The sequence below is a fragment of the Bos javanicus genome, chromosome 2 (assembly GCF_032452875.1).
Source record: "Bos javanicus breed banteng chromosome 2, ARS-OSU_banteng_1.0, whole genome shotgun sequence".
In the NCBI taxonomy this organism is placed as follows: Eukaryota; Metazoa; Chordata; class Mammalia; order Artiodactyla; family Bovidae; genus Bos; species Bos javanicus.
The window spans coordinates 90,221,719-90,237,903 of record NC_083869.1 but is presented as its reverse complement, the minus strand read 5'-3'; the positions used below and the strand labels follow the sequence as shown (position 1 = coordinate 90,237,903).

The 16,185-nt window shown below is 38.0% G+C and overlaps 1 protein-coding gene across 1 annotated transcript in view; it reads left to right on the top strand.

The window, feature by feature from the left end:
- The window catches only part of C2CD6 (C2 calcium dependent domain containing 6), a 126,066-nt gene that overhangs the window by 20,486 nt on the left and 89,395 nt on the right, over nucleotides 1–16,185 (top strand). Inside the window, exons 6-8 of the mRNA XM_061431005.1 lie at nucleotides 7,825–7,869; nucleotides 8,778–8,846; nucleotides 11,572–11,651. Of these exons, the coding sequence (XP_061286989.1) occupies nucleotides 7,825–7,869; nucleotides 8,778–8,846; nucleotides 11,572–11,651 (194 nt within the window). The remainder of the gene's footprint in view (nucleotides 1–7,824; nucleotides 7,870–8,777; nucleotides 8,847–11,571; nucleotides 11,652–16,185) is intronic.

Here is a 16,185-nt window from a genome sequence, read left to right as displayed (position 1 = left end):
CAAGAGATTTATCTGTACTTAATGGACTTCTTTTGCTTATTTTCTGTCTTAGGTGCTTAGTAAATTCGTGTGCAATAAACAATATTTCCCTCTGGCTCAAAAAAAAAAGTTAGTTTGTAACAGCATAATGTTTTTTTAATTTTATTTCCTGGAGGGCAATAAGTAAGTGCAGGTTGTTCAGTTGTGTCCAACTCTTTGTGACCCCATGGACTGTAGCCTGCCAGTCTCTTATGTCCTTGGGGATTCTCCAGGCAAAAATACTGGAATGGGTAGCCATTTCTTTCTCCAGGGGATCTTCCCCACCCAGGGATCAAACCTGGGTCTCAGGCATTGCAGGCAAATTCTTTACCATCTGAGCCACCAGGGAAGCCCCGAAGGGTAATGATACAACCTAAAAGACTAAGCATGCTTTTTGTTTCTTTTATTTTGTTTTCTTACATGTCTCAAAACAAGACTCAGACCACAAACTCTCTTAACTGTCAGTTCCAGTTTCAGTTCAGTTCTTTTTTTCCCTAATTTATTTATTTTTTACTGAAGGATAATTACTTTACAGAATTTTTTTGTTTTCTGTCAAACCTCAACATGAATCAGCCATAGGTATACATACATCCCCTTCCTCTTGAACCTCTCTCCCATCTCCCTGCCCATCCCATCCCTCTAGGTTGATACAGAGCCCCTGTTTGAGTTTCCTGAGCCATACAGCAAATTCCTGTGGCTATCTATTTTATATATGGTAATGCAAGTTTCCATGTTACTCTTTTCATACATCTCACCCTCTCCTCCCCTCTCCCTGTAAGTCTGTTCTCTATGTTTGTTCCTCCATTCCTGCTCTGTAAGTAAGTTCTTCAGTCCCATTTTTCTAGATTCCATATATATGCATTAGAATACAACACTTATTTTTCTCTTTCTGATTTACTTCACTCTGTATAATAGGTTCTAGGTTCATCCACCTTATTAGGAACTAAATGCAAAAGTGTTTCTTTTTAATATTCCATTATGTATATGTACCCCAACTTCTTTATCTATTCATCTGTCGATGGACATCTAGGTTGCTTCCATGTTCTAGCCATTGTAAATAGTGCTGCAGTGAACAGTGGGATACATGTGTCTTTTTCAATTTTGGTTTCCTCAGGGTATATGCCTAGGAGTGGGATTGCTGGGTCATATGGTGGTTTTATTCCTAGTTTTTTAAGGAATCTCCATACCATCTTCCATAGTGGCTGTATCAATTTATATTCCCACCAACAGTGCAAGAGTGTTCCCTTTTCTCCACACCCTCTCCGGCATTTATGGTTTGTAGACTTTATGGTGATGGCCATTCTGACTACTGTGAGGTGATATCTCATTGTAGTTTTGATTTGCATTTCTCTAATAATGAGCAATGTTGAACATCTTTTCATGTGTTTGTTAGCCATCTGTATGTCTTTGGAAAATGTCTGTTTAGATCTTTTTCCCACTTTTTGATTGGGTTGTTTTTCTGCTATTGAGTTGTATGAGCTGCTTGTATATTTTGGAAATTAATCTTTTGTCAGTTGTTTCATTTGCTATTATTTTCTCCCATTCTGAAGGTTGTTTTTTCAGCTTGCTTATAGTTTCCTTTGCCATGTAAAAGCTTTTAAATTTAATCAGGTCCCACTTGTTTACTTTTGTTTTTATTTCCATTACTTTAGTAATGGTCATAGAGGATCTTGCTTTGATTTATGTCATCGAGTGTTCTGCCTATGTTTTCCTCTAAGAGTTTTATAGTTTCTGGTCTTACATTTAGATCTTTAATCCATTTTGAGTTTATCTTTGTGTATGGTGTTAAGAAGTAATCTAATTTCATTCTTTTACATGTAGCTGTCCAATTTTCCCAGCACCACTTATTGAAGAGGCTGTCTTTGCCCCATTATATATTCTTGCCTCCTTTGTAAAAAATAAGGTATCCATAGGTGCATGGGCTTATTTCTGGGCTTTCTATCTTGTTCCATTGGTCTATATTTCTGTTTTTGTGCCAGTACCATACTGTCTTGATGACTGTAGCTTTGTAGTATAATCTGAAGTCAGGAACATTGATTCCTCCAGCTCTATTCTTCCTCAAGACTGCTTTGGCTATTCGGGGTCTTTTGTATTTCCCTATGAATTGTGAAATTTTTTGTTCTAGTTCTGTGAAAAATGTCATTGACAATTTGATAGGGATTGCATTGAATTTGTAGATTGCATATGGTAGTATAGTCATTTTCACAATATTGATTCTTCCTACCCAGGAACATGGAATATCTCTCCATCTGTTTATGTCATCTTTGATTTCTTTCATCAGTGTCTTATAACTCTCTGTGTACAGTTCTTTTGTCTCCTTAAGTAAGTTTATTCCTAGATATTTAATTCTTTGTTACAGTGGTGAATGGGATTGATTACTTAATTTCTTTCTGATTTTTCATTGTTGGTATATAAAAATGCAAGTGATTTCTGTGTATTGATTTTGTATCTTGCAACTTTGCTAAATTCAGTGATTAGCTCTAGTAATTTTCTGATAGTATCTTTAGGGTTTTCTATGTACAGTGTCATGTCATCTGTAAACAGTGACAGATGTACTTCTTCTTTTCTGATCTGGATTCCTTTTATTTCTTTTTCTTCTCTGATTTCTGTAGCTAGGACTTCCAGAACTATGTTGAGTAATAGTGGTGAAAGTGGACACCCTTGTCTTGTTCCTGATCTTAGGGCGAATGCTTTCAGTTTTTCAACATCGAGAATAATGTTTGCTGTTTGCTTATCAAATGTTGTTTGTTTGCTTATCATATATGGCCTTTACTGTGTTGAGGTAGATTCCTTCTGTGCCCAGTTTTTGAAGAGTTTTAATCATAAATGGGTGCTGAATTGTGTCAAAGCCTTTTTCTGCATCTATTGAGATTATCATATGGTTTTTATCTTTCAATTTGTTAATATGGTGTCTCCCATTGATTGATTCATGTATATTTAAGAATCCTTGCATCCCTGGAATAAACCCAACTTGATCATGGTATATGGGCTTTTTGATATGTTGCTGAATTCTATGTGCTAAGATTTTGTTGAGGATTTTTGCATCTATGTTCATCAGTGATATTGGCCTGTAGTTTTCTTTTTTTGTATTGTCTTTCTCTGGTTTTAGTATCAGGATGATGGTGGCCTTGTAGAATGACTTTAGAAGTGTTCCTTTCTTTGCAATTTTTTGAAAGAGTTTTAGAAGGATAGGCAATAGCTGTTCTCTAAATGTTTGATAGAATTCTCCTGTGAAGCCATCTGGTTCTGGGCTTTTGTTTTTTGTGAGATTTTTGATCACAGCTTCAATTTCAGTGCTTGTAATTGGGTTATTCATAATTTCTATTTCTTCCTGGTTCACTCTTGGAAGATTGATCTTTTCTAAGAATCTGTCCATTGCTTCCAGGTTATCCATTTTATTGCCATATACTTGTTCACAATCAGTCAGTTCAGTTCAGTCGCTCAGTCGTATCTGACTCTTTGAGACCCCATGAACCGCAGCATGCCAGGCCTCCCTGTCCATCACCAACTCCCGGCGTCCACCCAAACCCATGTCCATTGAGTTGGTGTTTGCCATCCAGCCATCTCATCCTCTGTCGTCCCCTTCTCCCACCTTCAGTCTTTCCCAGCATCAGGGTCTTTTCCAATGAGTCAGCTCTTCGCATCAGGTGTCTGAAGTATTGGAGTTTCAGCTTCAGCATCAGTCCTACCAATGAATATTCAGGACTGATTTCCTTTAGAATGGACTGGTTGTATCTCCTTGCAGTCCAAGGGACTCTCAAAAGTCTTCTCCAATACCACAATTCAAAAGCATCAATTCTTCAGCACTCAGCTTTCTTTATAGTTCAACTCTCACATCCATACGTGACCACTGGTAAAACCATAGCCTTGACTAGACGGACCTTTGTTGGCAAAGTAATGTCTCTGCTTTTCAATGTGCTATCTAGGTTGGTCATAATTTTCTTTCCAAGGAGTAAGCGTCTTTTAATTTCATGGCTGCAGTCACCACCTGCAGTGATTTTGGAGCCCAAAAAAGTAAAGTCTGACACTGTTTGCAATGTTTCCCCATCTATTTGCCTTGAAGTGATGGGACCAGATGCCATGCTCTTCGTTTTCTGAATGTTGAGCTTTAAGCCAACTTTTTCACTCTCCACTTTCACCTTCATCAAGAGGCTTTTTAGTTCCTCTTCACTTTCTGCCATAAGGGTGGTGTCATCTGCATATCTGAGGTTATTGTTATTTCTCCCGGCAATCTTGATTCCAGCTTGTGCTTCCTCCATACCAGCATTTCTCATGATGTACTCTGCATAGAAGTTAAATAAGCAGGGTGACAATATACAGCCTTGACGTACTCCTTTTCCTATTTGGAACCAGTCTGTTCCATGTCCAGTTCTAACTGTTGCTTCCTGACCTGCATATAGGTTTCTCAAGAGGCAGGTCAGGTGGTCTGGTATTCCCATCTCTTTCAGAATTTTCCACAGTTTATTGTGATCCACACAGTCAAAGGCTTTGGCATAGTCAATAAAGCAGAAATAGATGTTTTTCTGGAACTCTCTTGCTTTTTCCATGATCCAGCAGATGTTGGCAATTTGATCTCTGGTTCCTCTAAGCCTTTTCTAAAACCAGCTTGAATATCTGGAAGTTCACAGTTCACGTATTGCTTAAGCCTGGCTTGGTGAATTTTGAGCATTACTTTACTAGTGTGTGAGATGAGTGCAATTGTGCAGTAGTTTGAGCATTCTTTGGCATTGCCTTTCTTTGGGATTGGAATGAAATCTGACCTTTTCCAGTCCTGTGGCCACTGCTGAGTTTTCTGAATTTGCTGGCATATTGAGTTCAGCACTTTCACAGCATCATCTTTCAGGATTTGAAATAGCTCAACTGGAATTCCATCACCTCCACTAGCTTTGTCATAGTGATGCTTCCTAAGGCCCACCTGACTTCACATTCTAGGATGTCTGTCTCTAGGTGAGTGATCACACCATCATGATTATCCGGGTTGTGAAGATCTTTTTTGTACAGTTCTTCTGTGCATTCTTGCCACCTCTTCTTAATATCTTCTGCTTCTGTTAGGTCCATACCATTTCTGTCCTTTATTCAGCCCATCTTTGCATGAAACGTTCCCTTGGTATCTCTAATTTTCTTGAAGAGATCTCTAGTTTTTCCCATTCTATTGTTTTCCTCTCTTGCATTGATTGCTGAGGAAGGCTTTCTTATCTCTCCTTATTATTCTTTGGAATTCTGCATTAAAATGGGCATATCTTTCCTTTTCTCCTTTGCTTTTCACTTCCTTTCTTTTCACAGCTATTTGTAAGGCCTCCTCAGATAGCCATTTTGCTTTTTTGCATTTCTTTTTCTTGGGGATGGTCTCGATTCCTGTCTCCTGTACAATGTCACGAACCTCCATCCATAGTTCATCAGGCACTCTGTCTATCAGATCTAGTCCCTTAAATCTATTTCTCATTTCCACTGTATAATCATAAGGGATTTGATTTAGGTCATACCCTAATGGTCTAGTGGTTTTCCCTACTATCTTCAATTTAAGTCTGAATTTGGCAATAAGGAGTTCATGATCTGAGCCACAGTCAGTTCCCAGTCTTCTTTTTGCTGACTGTATAGAGCTTCTCCATCTTTGGCTGCAAAGAATATAATTAATTTGATTTTTGGTGTCAACCATCTGGTGATGTCCATGTGTAGAGTCTTCTCTTGTGTTGTTGGAAGAGGGTGTTTGCTATGACTAGTTCGTCTCTTGGCAAAACTCTATTAGCCTTTGCCCTGCTTCATTTTGTACTCAAAGGCCAAATTTGCCTGTTACTTCAGGTGTTTCTTGACTTCCTACTTTTGCATTCCAGTCCCCTGTAATGAAAACGACATCTTTTTTGGGGGTTAGTTAGAAGGACTTGTAGGTCTTCATAGAACTGTTCAACTTAAGCTTCTTCAGCATTACTGGTCAGGACATAGACTTGGATTACTGTGATATTGAATGGTTTGCCTCGGAAACGAACAGAGATCATGCTGTCGTTATTGAGATTGCATCCAAGTACTGCATTTCGGACTCTTTTGTTGACTATGATGGCTACTCCATTTCTTCTAAGGGATTCCTGCCCACAGTAGTAGATATAATGGTCATCTGAGAATGTCAGTGTTCACTCTTATCATCTCCTGTTTGACCACTTCCGATTTGCCTTGATTCATGGACCTAACATCCCAGGGTCCTATGCAATATTACTCTTTACAGCATCGAACCTTGCTTCTATCACCAGTCCCATCCACAACTGGCTGTTTTTGATTTGGCTCCGTCCCTTCATTCTTTCTGGAGTTATTTCTCCACTGATCTCCAGTAGCATATTGGACACCTACTGACCTGGGGAGTCCATCTTTCAGTGTCCTATCTTTTTGCCTTTTTCATACTGTCATGGGGTTCTCAAGGCAAGAATACTGAAGTGGTTTGCCATTCCCTTCTCCAGTGGACCACATTCTGTCAGACCTCTCCACCATGACCCACCCGTCTTGCGTGGCCCCACAGGGCATGGCTTAGTTTAACTGAGTTAAACAAGGCTGTGGTCCTTTTGATCAGATTGGCTACTTGTCTGTGATTGTGGTTTCAGTCTGTCTGCCCTCTGATGCCCTTTCTCAGTGCCTACCATCTTACTTGGTTTTCTATTACCTTGGACATGGGGTATCTCTTCATGGCTGCTCCAGCAAAGCACAGCCACTGCTCCTTACCTTGTTCACAATAGTCTCTTATAATCCTTTGTATTTCTGCATTGTCTGTTGTAACCTCTCCTTTTTCATTTCTAATTTTGTTGATTTGATGTTTCTCTCTTTTTTTCTTGGTGAGTCTGGCTAAGGGTTTGTCAATTTTATCTTCTCAAATAACCAGCTTTTAGTCTTATTATGCTTTACTATTGTTTGAACTCCTTATTGCCATATTCAGACTGAAATTGAAGAAAGTGGAGAAAACCACTAGACCATTCAGGTATGAGCTAAATCAAACCCCTTATGACTATACAGTGGAAGTGAGAAATAGATTTAAGGGACTAGATCTGATAGACAGAGTGCCTGATGAACTATGTATGAGTGTAACATACTGGTTTGTCAAGTCGGTTCTGAGCCTTTAGGCGGAACCGACTTGAAGACAGAGTCTGGGGTAAATGCATAGCACGTTAACATAGCTTAAGACAAACATTTCCATAAGAAAAATGCATTGGTTAGCTCAAGGTTTGAGAAAAGTTAAGTTCAGGTGGAACCAGATATCACTATGGCAGCATAGAATTTTAAGAGAAACCTCTTTTTAAATTTGTATAGAGAAGGGGAAAAAATGTAACACTAGTTTGTTTCTTCCTGTCGCTTATGAGAGAGAGAAAAAATGTCTGACACTTGCAGCCTATTTCCTCCGTTTGGAGACTCCTGGCCTTCCTGCCTGTTATCCTCTCAATACCAAAGGTTTCCTTGGGTAAAAAGATCCCAACAGTCCCCAAGAGATGAGAGAAGCACTCAGTTCTGTCATGAGTCAGCCTATCATATAGATCCATGTTTTCCCCTCAAAAGTAGTGTAGGCCTGGCGGTTCCTCCAAGTAGAAGTAGTAGGAGCATTTTTCTTTAAAATATAAATGTAAATATTAACATTTATTTCTGATACAACCTGGAAGTTTTATTTTCTTCCAAACATTCATTATTTTTATATTTTAGCTATTAGATCATATATGCATTAAAAATCATTACCTGATTTTTTTTAATTTATGAAATGATTTAGATAATTTACAAGTGACACCATGACTATATCAGTAAATCTATATTTAATAATTTTCTTGTTTCTTTTTCTAGAAAGGGTGCTTTACTGGAGAACTCCAAGTGTTGAATAAAAATACAGTAAGAACTTTACTGAAACTTCCAAAGCCTTGTGTGCACATTTTGTGTAACTTTGCTCTGATGTTGTTTTTATTCTTTTGTTACACTTCCAGTCACTGTTTGAGTTAATGTAAACATATTAAAGAGAAAGTATAATATTTGCTCAAAAAAATCTTCATCTCTACTTAAAAAAAAAATGCTGCTATCTTACTGCTAAATGGTGAACACAAAAATTAGAAATCATTGGGTAAGAGAGTAAAATGCCTCTTGTTGCTGCTTTGACTGTATAGCCTCAGGATCCCCACTTGCTGAATTGAGGAAGAATTATTTTCCTCCTTGAGCAGTCTCTAAATTGGTGTTTACAGTTCTTACTGAATTTCTTTTTAAGTACTTAAAAATTATCTTGATTAATTGATCATCTACTCTCAGAGGCTTCTCCTTACAAAAGCCAAATTGAGGACAAGGAATGTTAAAGAAAAAATGAAGAACATTTGAGGTCATAACCTCTGATTCCCTCCTTCATTTCACATATGAGCAAGCTGAGGTTCAGAGAGATGAAATCACTTTTTCTAAATAAAAAATGTATCTTAAAATGAAAGTAGAGATGGGAAAAGTGTGAATAAATACTTAAAACATATATACATGGCTATGAATACATATGTATGTATATAGCTCAGCATAATTGTTAGCAATTTTAAATTGATATTTTTCCTATCTTAATCATATAATATTCCTTAAGTTTTCTTTTAACATTTCCAGAACACCATAGATTGCTACATAGGAATTACTTCTGTAAAATATTTTTAATGAAGAGATTCATGCTTTGGTTTTTCTAATTTAAAGATTTGTGAAGTAAAAATATCACTTGCTGTAACTCTCCATTCAAATATCTTTCTGATCAAATAATAAAATAAATTTGGCACATTTAGTTTATCTGCAGGGTGGAGGTGGAATTTATGTTCTCCTATGGAAACTTTGGTTATGGATTTTCACATCAGGTTAGTTTCCCTCTTTTAAAAATAATTCTATTGCAGCTCTTTAGTCATATAATCCTCCTGAGCCTCTTCCCTTTCCAGTTTGATAATGTTCTTTAAAATAAATCTTTTTAAAAAGAATGATATTTTTCTCTAGTCTAAAGAAAAATGAAACCTCACCATTGTTTGTTTATACATTTTTAAAATGATATTTTATTCAGGATGTCTTTATTTTAAAACTTTTGTGTGTTAGTGTATGTGTACAAATATACTTATGTGATTGAAAACAAAATTAAATATTCAAGAAATGAGTGTATTTTTATATCTAAAAAAATCATTAAAATGGAGTCATTTATGTTATTCAGATATATTGTGCTCTAATCACATAGAGTCCTTTCTCACCATAATTGTTTCAGTGTCAACTCTTCTTGATTAATCAAGAAAGTAATATGCCCAAAGAAGATATCTTTCTAGCTTAAGCCTACCTCCTTAAATTTACTATGTATATCCAAAGTTGCAGTGAAGATTTTTATACATTAACATTTATCCTTTTCTTTCATTTTGTCCTTAGGCTGGATTCCTATAGTGGAAATTATTGTCAGTAATGACCTTTTGAAGGAATTGGTCTAGAAAAATCTACCCAATAATCTACCAACATATATTCTTATTAAATATTTGAAAGAACTATTGGTATCTCTGGGTATTGTCACAGCTTTGGGGCATTTATAAATCCAGTCTCATTAGTACTTCTGTTGTATAGAAGAAAGGACCCCTATCAGATCAGATCAGATCAGATCAGTCACTCAGTCGTGTCTGACTCTCTGCGACCCCATGAATCGCAGCACGCCAGGCCTCCCTGTCCATCACCAACTCCCGGAGTTCACTGAGACTCACGTCCATCGAGTCAGTGATGCCATCCAGCCATCTCATCTTCTGTCGTCCCCTTCTCCTCCTGCCCCCAATCCCTCCCAGCATCACAGTCTTTTCCTGTGAGTCAACTCTTCGCATGAGGTGGTCAAAGTACTGGAGTTTCCTCTTTAGCATCAGTCCTTCCAAAGAAATCCCAGGGCTGATCTCCTTCAGAATGGACTGGTTGGATCTCCTTGCAGTCCAAGGCACTCTCAAGAGTCTTCTCCAACACCACAGTTCAAAAGCATCAATTCTTTAGTGCTCAGCTTTCTTCACAGTCCAACTCTCACATCCATACATGACCACAGGAAAAACCATAGCCTTGACTAGACGAGCCTTTGTTGGCAAAGTGATGTCTCTGCTTTTGAATATGCTATCTAGGTTGGTCTTAACTCTCCTTCCAAGGTGCAAGCGTCTTTTAATTTCATGGTTGCAGTCACCATCTGTAGTGATTTTGGAGCCCAGAAAAATAAAGTCTGACACTGTTTCCACTGTTTCCCCATCTATTTCCATGAAGTGGTGGGACTGGATGCCATGATCTTCGTTTTCTGAATGTTGAGCTTTAAGCCAACTTTTTCACTCTCCTCTTTCACTTTCATCAAGAGGCTTTTGAGTTCCTCTTCACTTTCTGCCATAAGGGTGGTGTCATCTGCATATCTGAGGTTATTGATATTTCTCCCGGCAATCTTGATTCCAGTTTGTTTTTCTTCCAGCCCAGCGTTTCTCATGATGTACTCTGCATATAAGTTAAATAAGCAGGGTGACAATATACAGCCTTGACGTACTCCTTTTCCTGTTTGGAACCAGTGTGTTCCATGTCCAGTTCTAACTGTTGCTTCCTGACCTGCATACAAATTTCTCAAGAGGCAGATCAGGTGGTCTGGGGACCCCTATACTTTACATATACTCTTTAATTTTCAGCTTTTACTACTTTTTATACTCCTGGTTTTTTAAATTAGGAATTTAGAGTCAGTAGATCAGTCTTATTAAATAAGTCTACTGCTGGTTAACTCAGAAATCCCTATAAATGCATTTTTAAATTTTACCTATGGTATATCATAATTTTTTAAATAACATTTTGGATCACAAATATGTAATGATGAAAGCCGTTAGACACGAGCTTTTTTTCTTTTCTCCTTTGATTTTTCTTCTGTTCATTCTGCCTATTTTCTTATCATGAATTGGGCCTTATAGGGATCCTTAATTGTTTAGTCCTTTTGTTACAGTCACAGTTCATGAGCACTAATTTCTGAGGTAGGTGTTGTGTGAATATAACATGTAACAATCCCAGAGATAGATCCTTTTCAAATAAACTGGGCAGGTTTTGCATTTTATTTAGGTGGATTCTACTAAAAACTAGGAACGAAGGCATTATAAGGAAAAGAGTGGGAAGTTTAATAAAAGTTCTACTTGATTTTGTGTCTGTGAACTTTTCAGTTACATATTCCCTACTTACCTGTTATGGTAATGCATAACGAGTACTTGCACTGGGGAAATGAAGTTGCATTCAAACCCCGGCTCTTGTGCCTATTGGGTAGCCCTTGAACAAATTACTGATTGTTAGTATTACCTGTAAAATAGAGATACTTATCTACCTCATAGAATTATTGAGAGGATTAAAGAATATTGAAGATGTAAAATTCTTGGCAGATACTTAGTGCTCAATGTTAATTCTTTCTTCCTCTCTTAATTCATTTCCTCCTCATTTCATTATATAATTATGTGTGTGTATATATATATATATATATATCTCAATCATATAAGTCCAGGAAATAGTCATATTAGGATGAACTGAAATTGTGACTAAACAGTGTTAATATGTACTTATTATTTTCTTCAGTTAAAACCACTTCAGAAAATTATTAAGCCATCTATGTTTATGGATATTGCACCACCTCCAGAAAGAACAGACCCTGTGACGTAAGTATTAAAGTCTTATTAACAGTCATTTAAAACATGTAATCCATTTGGTGGAACATCTTGATTGTCTTAAGACATGTCCAGAATGAGCTAGTCTCCAAGGTAAAGAAAGCAGTGAATTGTTTTGCCTCAGGTGGAAGATATTTTGAGTTTCTGGATGTAGCCCTGGAGAGAGTAGTTGAGGAGGTCTGGAGATAAGAAAAAGAAGAGAAGGGTTGCCAACTTTGTGGCTAAAGGAGGGAAAGGAGTGGAAGCCTAATGAGGAAGTTGGCCAGTGCGATATTCCTTTTGCAGAAAGAGGTGAGGAACTTTTAAGATCAAGGTGCCTAATAGTTGCATTTTCTGTTCTGCAGTATGGTAGCATTACGCCCATTTTCACACACTCCGTTTGTTACTTTTAAACTTTCAGGAAAAAGCTTATGGTCAAAAAATGCCATTAGTAGGCCAAAAAGTAACTTAAAATATAGTATGTAAATTAGCCTTGAAATTTCAACAGTAAAGATAGATCAAAGAAAAATGAGCACCTGAGAGAGATATTTAATCTATGGTGCTATGTAAGAATAAGGAATAGAAAATACTTGAAATGGGATTGAGGAAATTAGGTATAGAATAGGAAATTATATTCTGAAGAGCTGATTGTTCTGTCAACACTGAGCATTATCATTAAAAATAAATTTTGTCCATTTGATATTGGTGATTTGTTGAAATGGTAAAGTTTAATGTTTTTCTTATGTTTATTGATTGTTATTTCATACCCATCCATTGATTCAATAGACACTTATTGAATGTTTGCTGTACCCCAGGTTTAATGCAAAGGTAGCATGTAAAAAATAGGGTAATATGAATGAGATGGAGCCCTCCTAGAGATAAACATGAGGTCTGTGGGACACAGCCAGGGAGCTTCCTATACTTTTTAGGGGAGTTAGGAGGAAAGTATGAAGTAAGGATCCACAAAAGAAAAAGCGCTGGATGTAAGACTTGAAAAATGAGTAGTGCTGATTTTGTAAGGGTGAGGAGACACATTCCCTAAAGAGGGCACATGAACAAATGGCGGGAGCCATAAGAGGCTATGTTATGATGGGGAACAGTGAGTGGTTAGTTGTGGGTTGCAAAGTACACAGGAATAAGGAGGGGAGCAGTAGGAGATGAGCTGGAGCAGCAGTCAGGGCAAGACGTAGCAGTCAAGAGGTCAGGCTCTAGAACCGGACTATGTGGGCTCTCCCATGTACTGGCTGTGCAACCTTGAGCAAGTTACTTTGGCTCTTTGTGCTTCATCTATTGAATGGAATAAAAATAACAACTACTCAGTTGAGTTATTGTAATGTTAAATAAGTTGGAACATGGTAGCAAACAACAAAATTCTCAGTTGTTAACTACTTACTGAAGTAATAAATGTTTTATCATCACCATCATCATCATTGTAAGTTTATACTTCTCAAATGTGAGTAAATGTTACTGTTTTGAGTCCTCCCACATGTGGCAGTGCAACACAAAGGCACTGGAAAATATGGTGCATCTTTCTGGAGTATTACTTTGCTCAAAGATTTTGAAAGGGAAATGTTATCTTAAAATTAACATCTATATATTATATAGTAGAATTTAAAAGTCACATAAATTTTCTTTTTTTTTAAGGTTCTTTTTTTTTAAATTTTATTTTATTTTTAAACTTTACAATATTGTATTGGTTTTGCCAAATGTCGAAATGAATCCGCCACAGGTAGAATGATTCCAAGAAATGATGTGGTTTGTGTCTGATTGCATTAAGCTACACTTCCAGATATCTTCACTGTCCTCTACCCACAGGAGTTCTTTATTGGGAAAATTTGGAAATACTTCAGATGTAGAGCCGTTGAAGAATTTTAAGTGAGGGAGTAAATAGGATTGAATATAGACAGAATTAGTTTAGTATTGGAGATCAAGGACTGGAGGAAGCTATTGCAGTAGTCTACATGAGAGGTACTGACAGTCTGAATGAAGGCAATGGCTAGATGGGTATACAGTTAATTCTGTGTGTCAGCTTGACTGGGCCATGGGGTTCCCAGATATTTGGTCAAACATTATTCTGGATGTTTTTGTAAGAGTGTTTTGAATGAGATTAACATTTAAATCAGTAGACTGAGTAAAGCAGATTGCCCTCATTGGGTAGGCTTCATCCAGTCAGTTGAAAGCCCGAATAGAACAAAGAAATCTGACCTTTCCTTTCTTCGAGTAGGAGAGAATTCCTCCTTCTCAATAATGGCCTTTGACTGAAATGTTGGCTTTTTCCTGCCTTTGGACTTGAATGGAAACATCAGATCTTCCTGGATCTGGAGTCTGAACCTCTCGCTCTCTTTCTCCCCCCACCCTCCCTCCCCTACCCCGCTGCCTTCTCCCAGCTTACTTGTTTTGTTTCTCTGAATGCCTCTCACTAATACAGATTTTGATACTGAGAGTGGCTTGAGAGAAACAGAAGATTAAGGATGAGTTTTCTGAATTGGTTCTGAGTTTTCTGAAGTTAGCTCTCTAATCTGATTAGATTTAAAGACTCTAATGACTCCATTTCTAGTGGTAAAGAGACACTGATACTCCTCAGCATGACCTGGCAATAGTGATGTGAAAAATATCACCATTGGATATCCTTAATCAACAATTTATAAGCAAAGATATGAGTGACTATATATTTGATACTTTCAAACATTTTTGTCAAACTAGTGAACATAATGAGTTTGCTCAAGGATTCAAATTCCCAGCTCAAGCCTTGTATAAATGACCTGAAATCTTCCATGAGTGTTCTGAAGGAGACCCTGATCTCCTGTAGCCGTAATACTAAGATTACTAAGAATCAAAGGCAGAATTTCATCTTGCAGCTGGCTGAATTACAAGGCAAATTGAGCTCCCAGCTTCACAAGGTGTCAACTTTTAAAGTGAGAATATTGATTGGGACTAATTTGGCCACCTCATGCGAAGAGTTGACTCATTGGAAAAGACTCTGATGCTGGGAGGGATTGGGGGCAGGAGGAGAAGGGGACGGCAGAGGATGAGATGGCTAGATGGCATTACTGACTCGATGGACGTGAGTCTGAGTGAACTCTGGGAGTTGGTGATGGACAGGGAGGCCTGGTGTGCTACGATTCATGGGGTCGCAAAGAGTCGGACACGACTGACTTGACTGAACTGAAGTGGAACCTTCAAGTTAGAATGGGAAAATAGGAGAAAATCTTGATGAAACTGGGGACACTGAGCCCATAAATTCTGATATACCTCCTTTGCCAGTGACGTCTCTATCCGTAGCAAAGTGAAAGTGGGCTTTCTGCCTCCATCTCAGAATATTAACTCTGTATTGCTTGAGGAAATAGTAACCTCCTCTTCTGAGGCAGTTGCCGTGCAAGATGATGTTGATTCTCCTCAAGACTCACCCTCACAACCCCTCTTTGCTTTTAGGCTTATAACTAGATGCAAGTCCCAGCAAGCTCCTAAAGGTGAGGTTCAAAGTGTGACCCTCGAGGAAGTGCATTACACTCTAAAAAGAACTGCCTGAGTTTTCTCATTTATGTATACAAAAATCCAGGGGATGTGTAGGGGTAAGGATATTTAAGGTATTACGTATAATGGTGACAGGACCATTAAGTTGGGTCATATAAAAAATTTACTGACATGAGCTAACTAAGTAGAGATTCTGTGTTTAATTTGCAGCTTGAGGGGTTACATAGAACTCTTTACAGTGTGTTGGTTACTGAAACATGGACCAAAAGATAACCCACTATGAGTGAATTGAAAAACCAGACCTAGTTTAGTTTAAAGTAGAGGAAGGGATTCAGAGGTTTAGGGAGATTATAGTGTTAGAGAAAAGTGAAAAGTGTTCACTTTTCACTTTCATGTGTTGGAGAAGGAAATGGCAACCCACTCCAGTGTTCTTGCCAGGAGAATCCCAGGGATTGGGGAGCCTGGTGGGCTGCCGTCTATGGGGTCTCACAGAGTTGGACACGACTGATGTGACTTAGCAGTATTAGAGAGGATTTGTCATTTAAGACCTACTTACTCTGAGAGGCTGCATGCAGAAGGCACACTGATTTTTATGAAGCTGAGAAAAAAGTTTGTGAGGGAATCCCCACCCTTGAAGATCCCTGTGATTGTTCTTCTCTGAGTAGACCTTGCAGTGGGAACTGCAGTCACTGGAATGGAAAACCTAAATGAATTGGGAGGAATTGGATCCCAGAGTCACAAGGTAAGTGTGGGTACTGTGCTGGACAGCAGAGTCGAAGCAGCAAACAGAGTAGTCTGACTCATGCAGAGCCATGGCATTGGATCATGATATTGCTGGAAACCAGAATACAGGAAGTCTACTAAATTCTTGCTTGATCTGTATTAGCATTGAAGTTCTAGATCAAGTGAACAAAAGTTACCTAAATCATAAAAGATGATACCGTGAAAATGCCACATCCAATATGCCAACAAATTTGGAAAACTCTGCAGTGGCCCCAGGACTGGAAAAGGTCAGTTTTCATTCCAATCCCAAAGAAAGGCAATGCCAAAGAATGTTCAAATTGCTGCACAA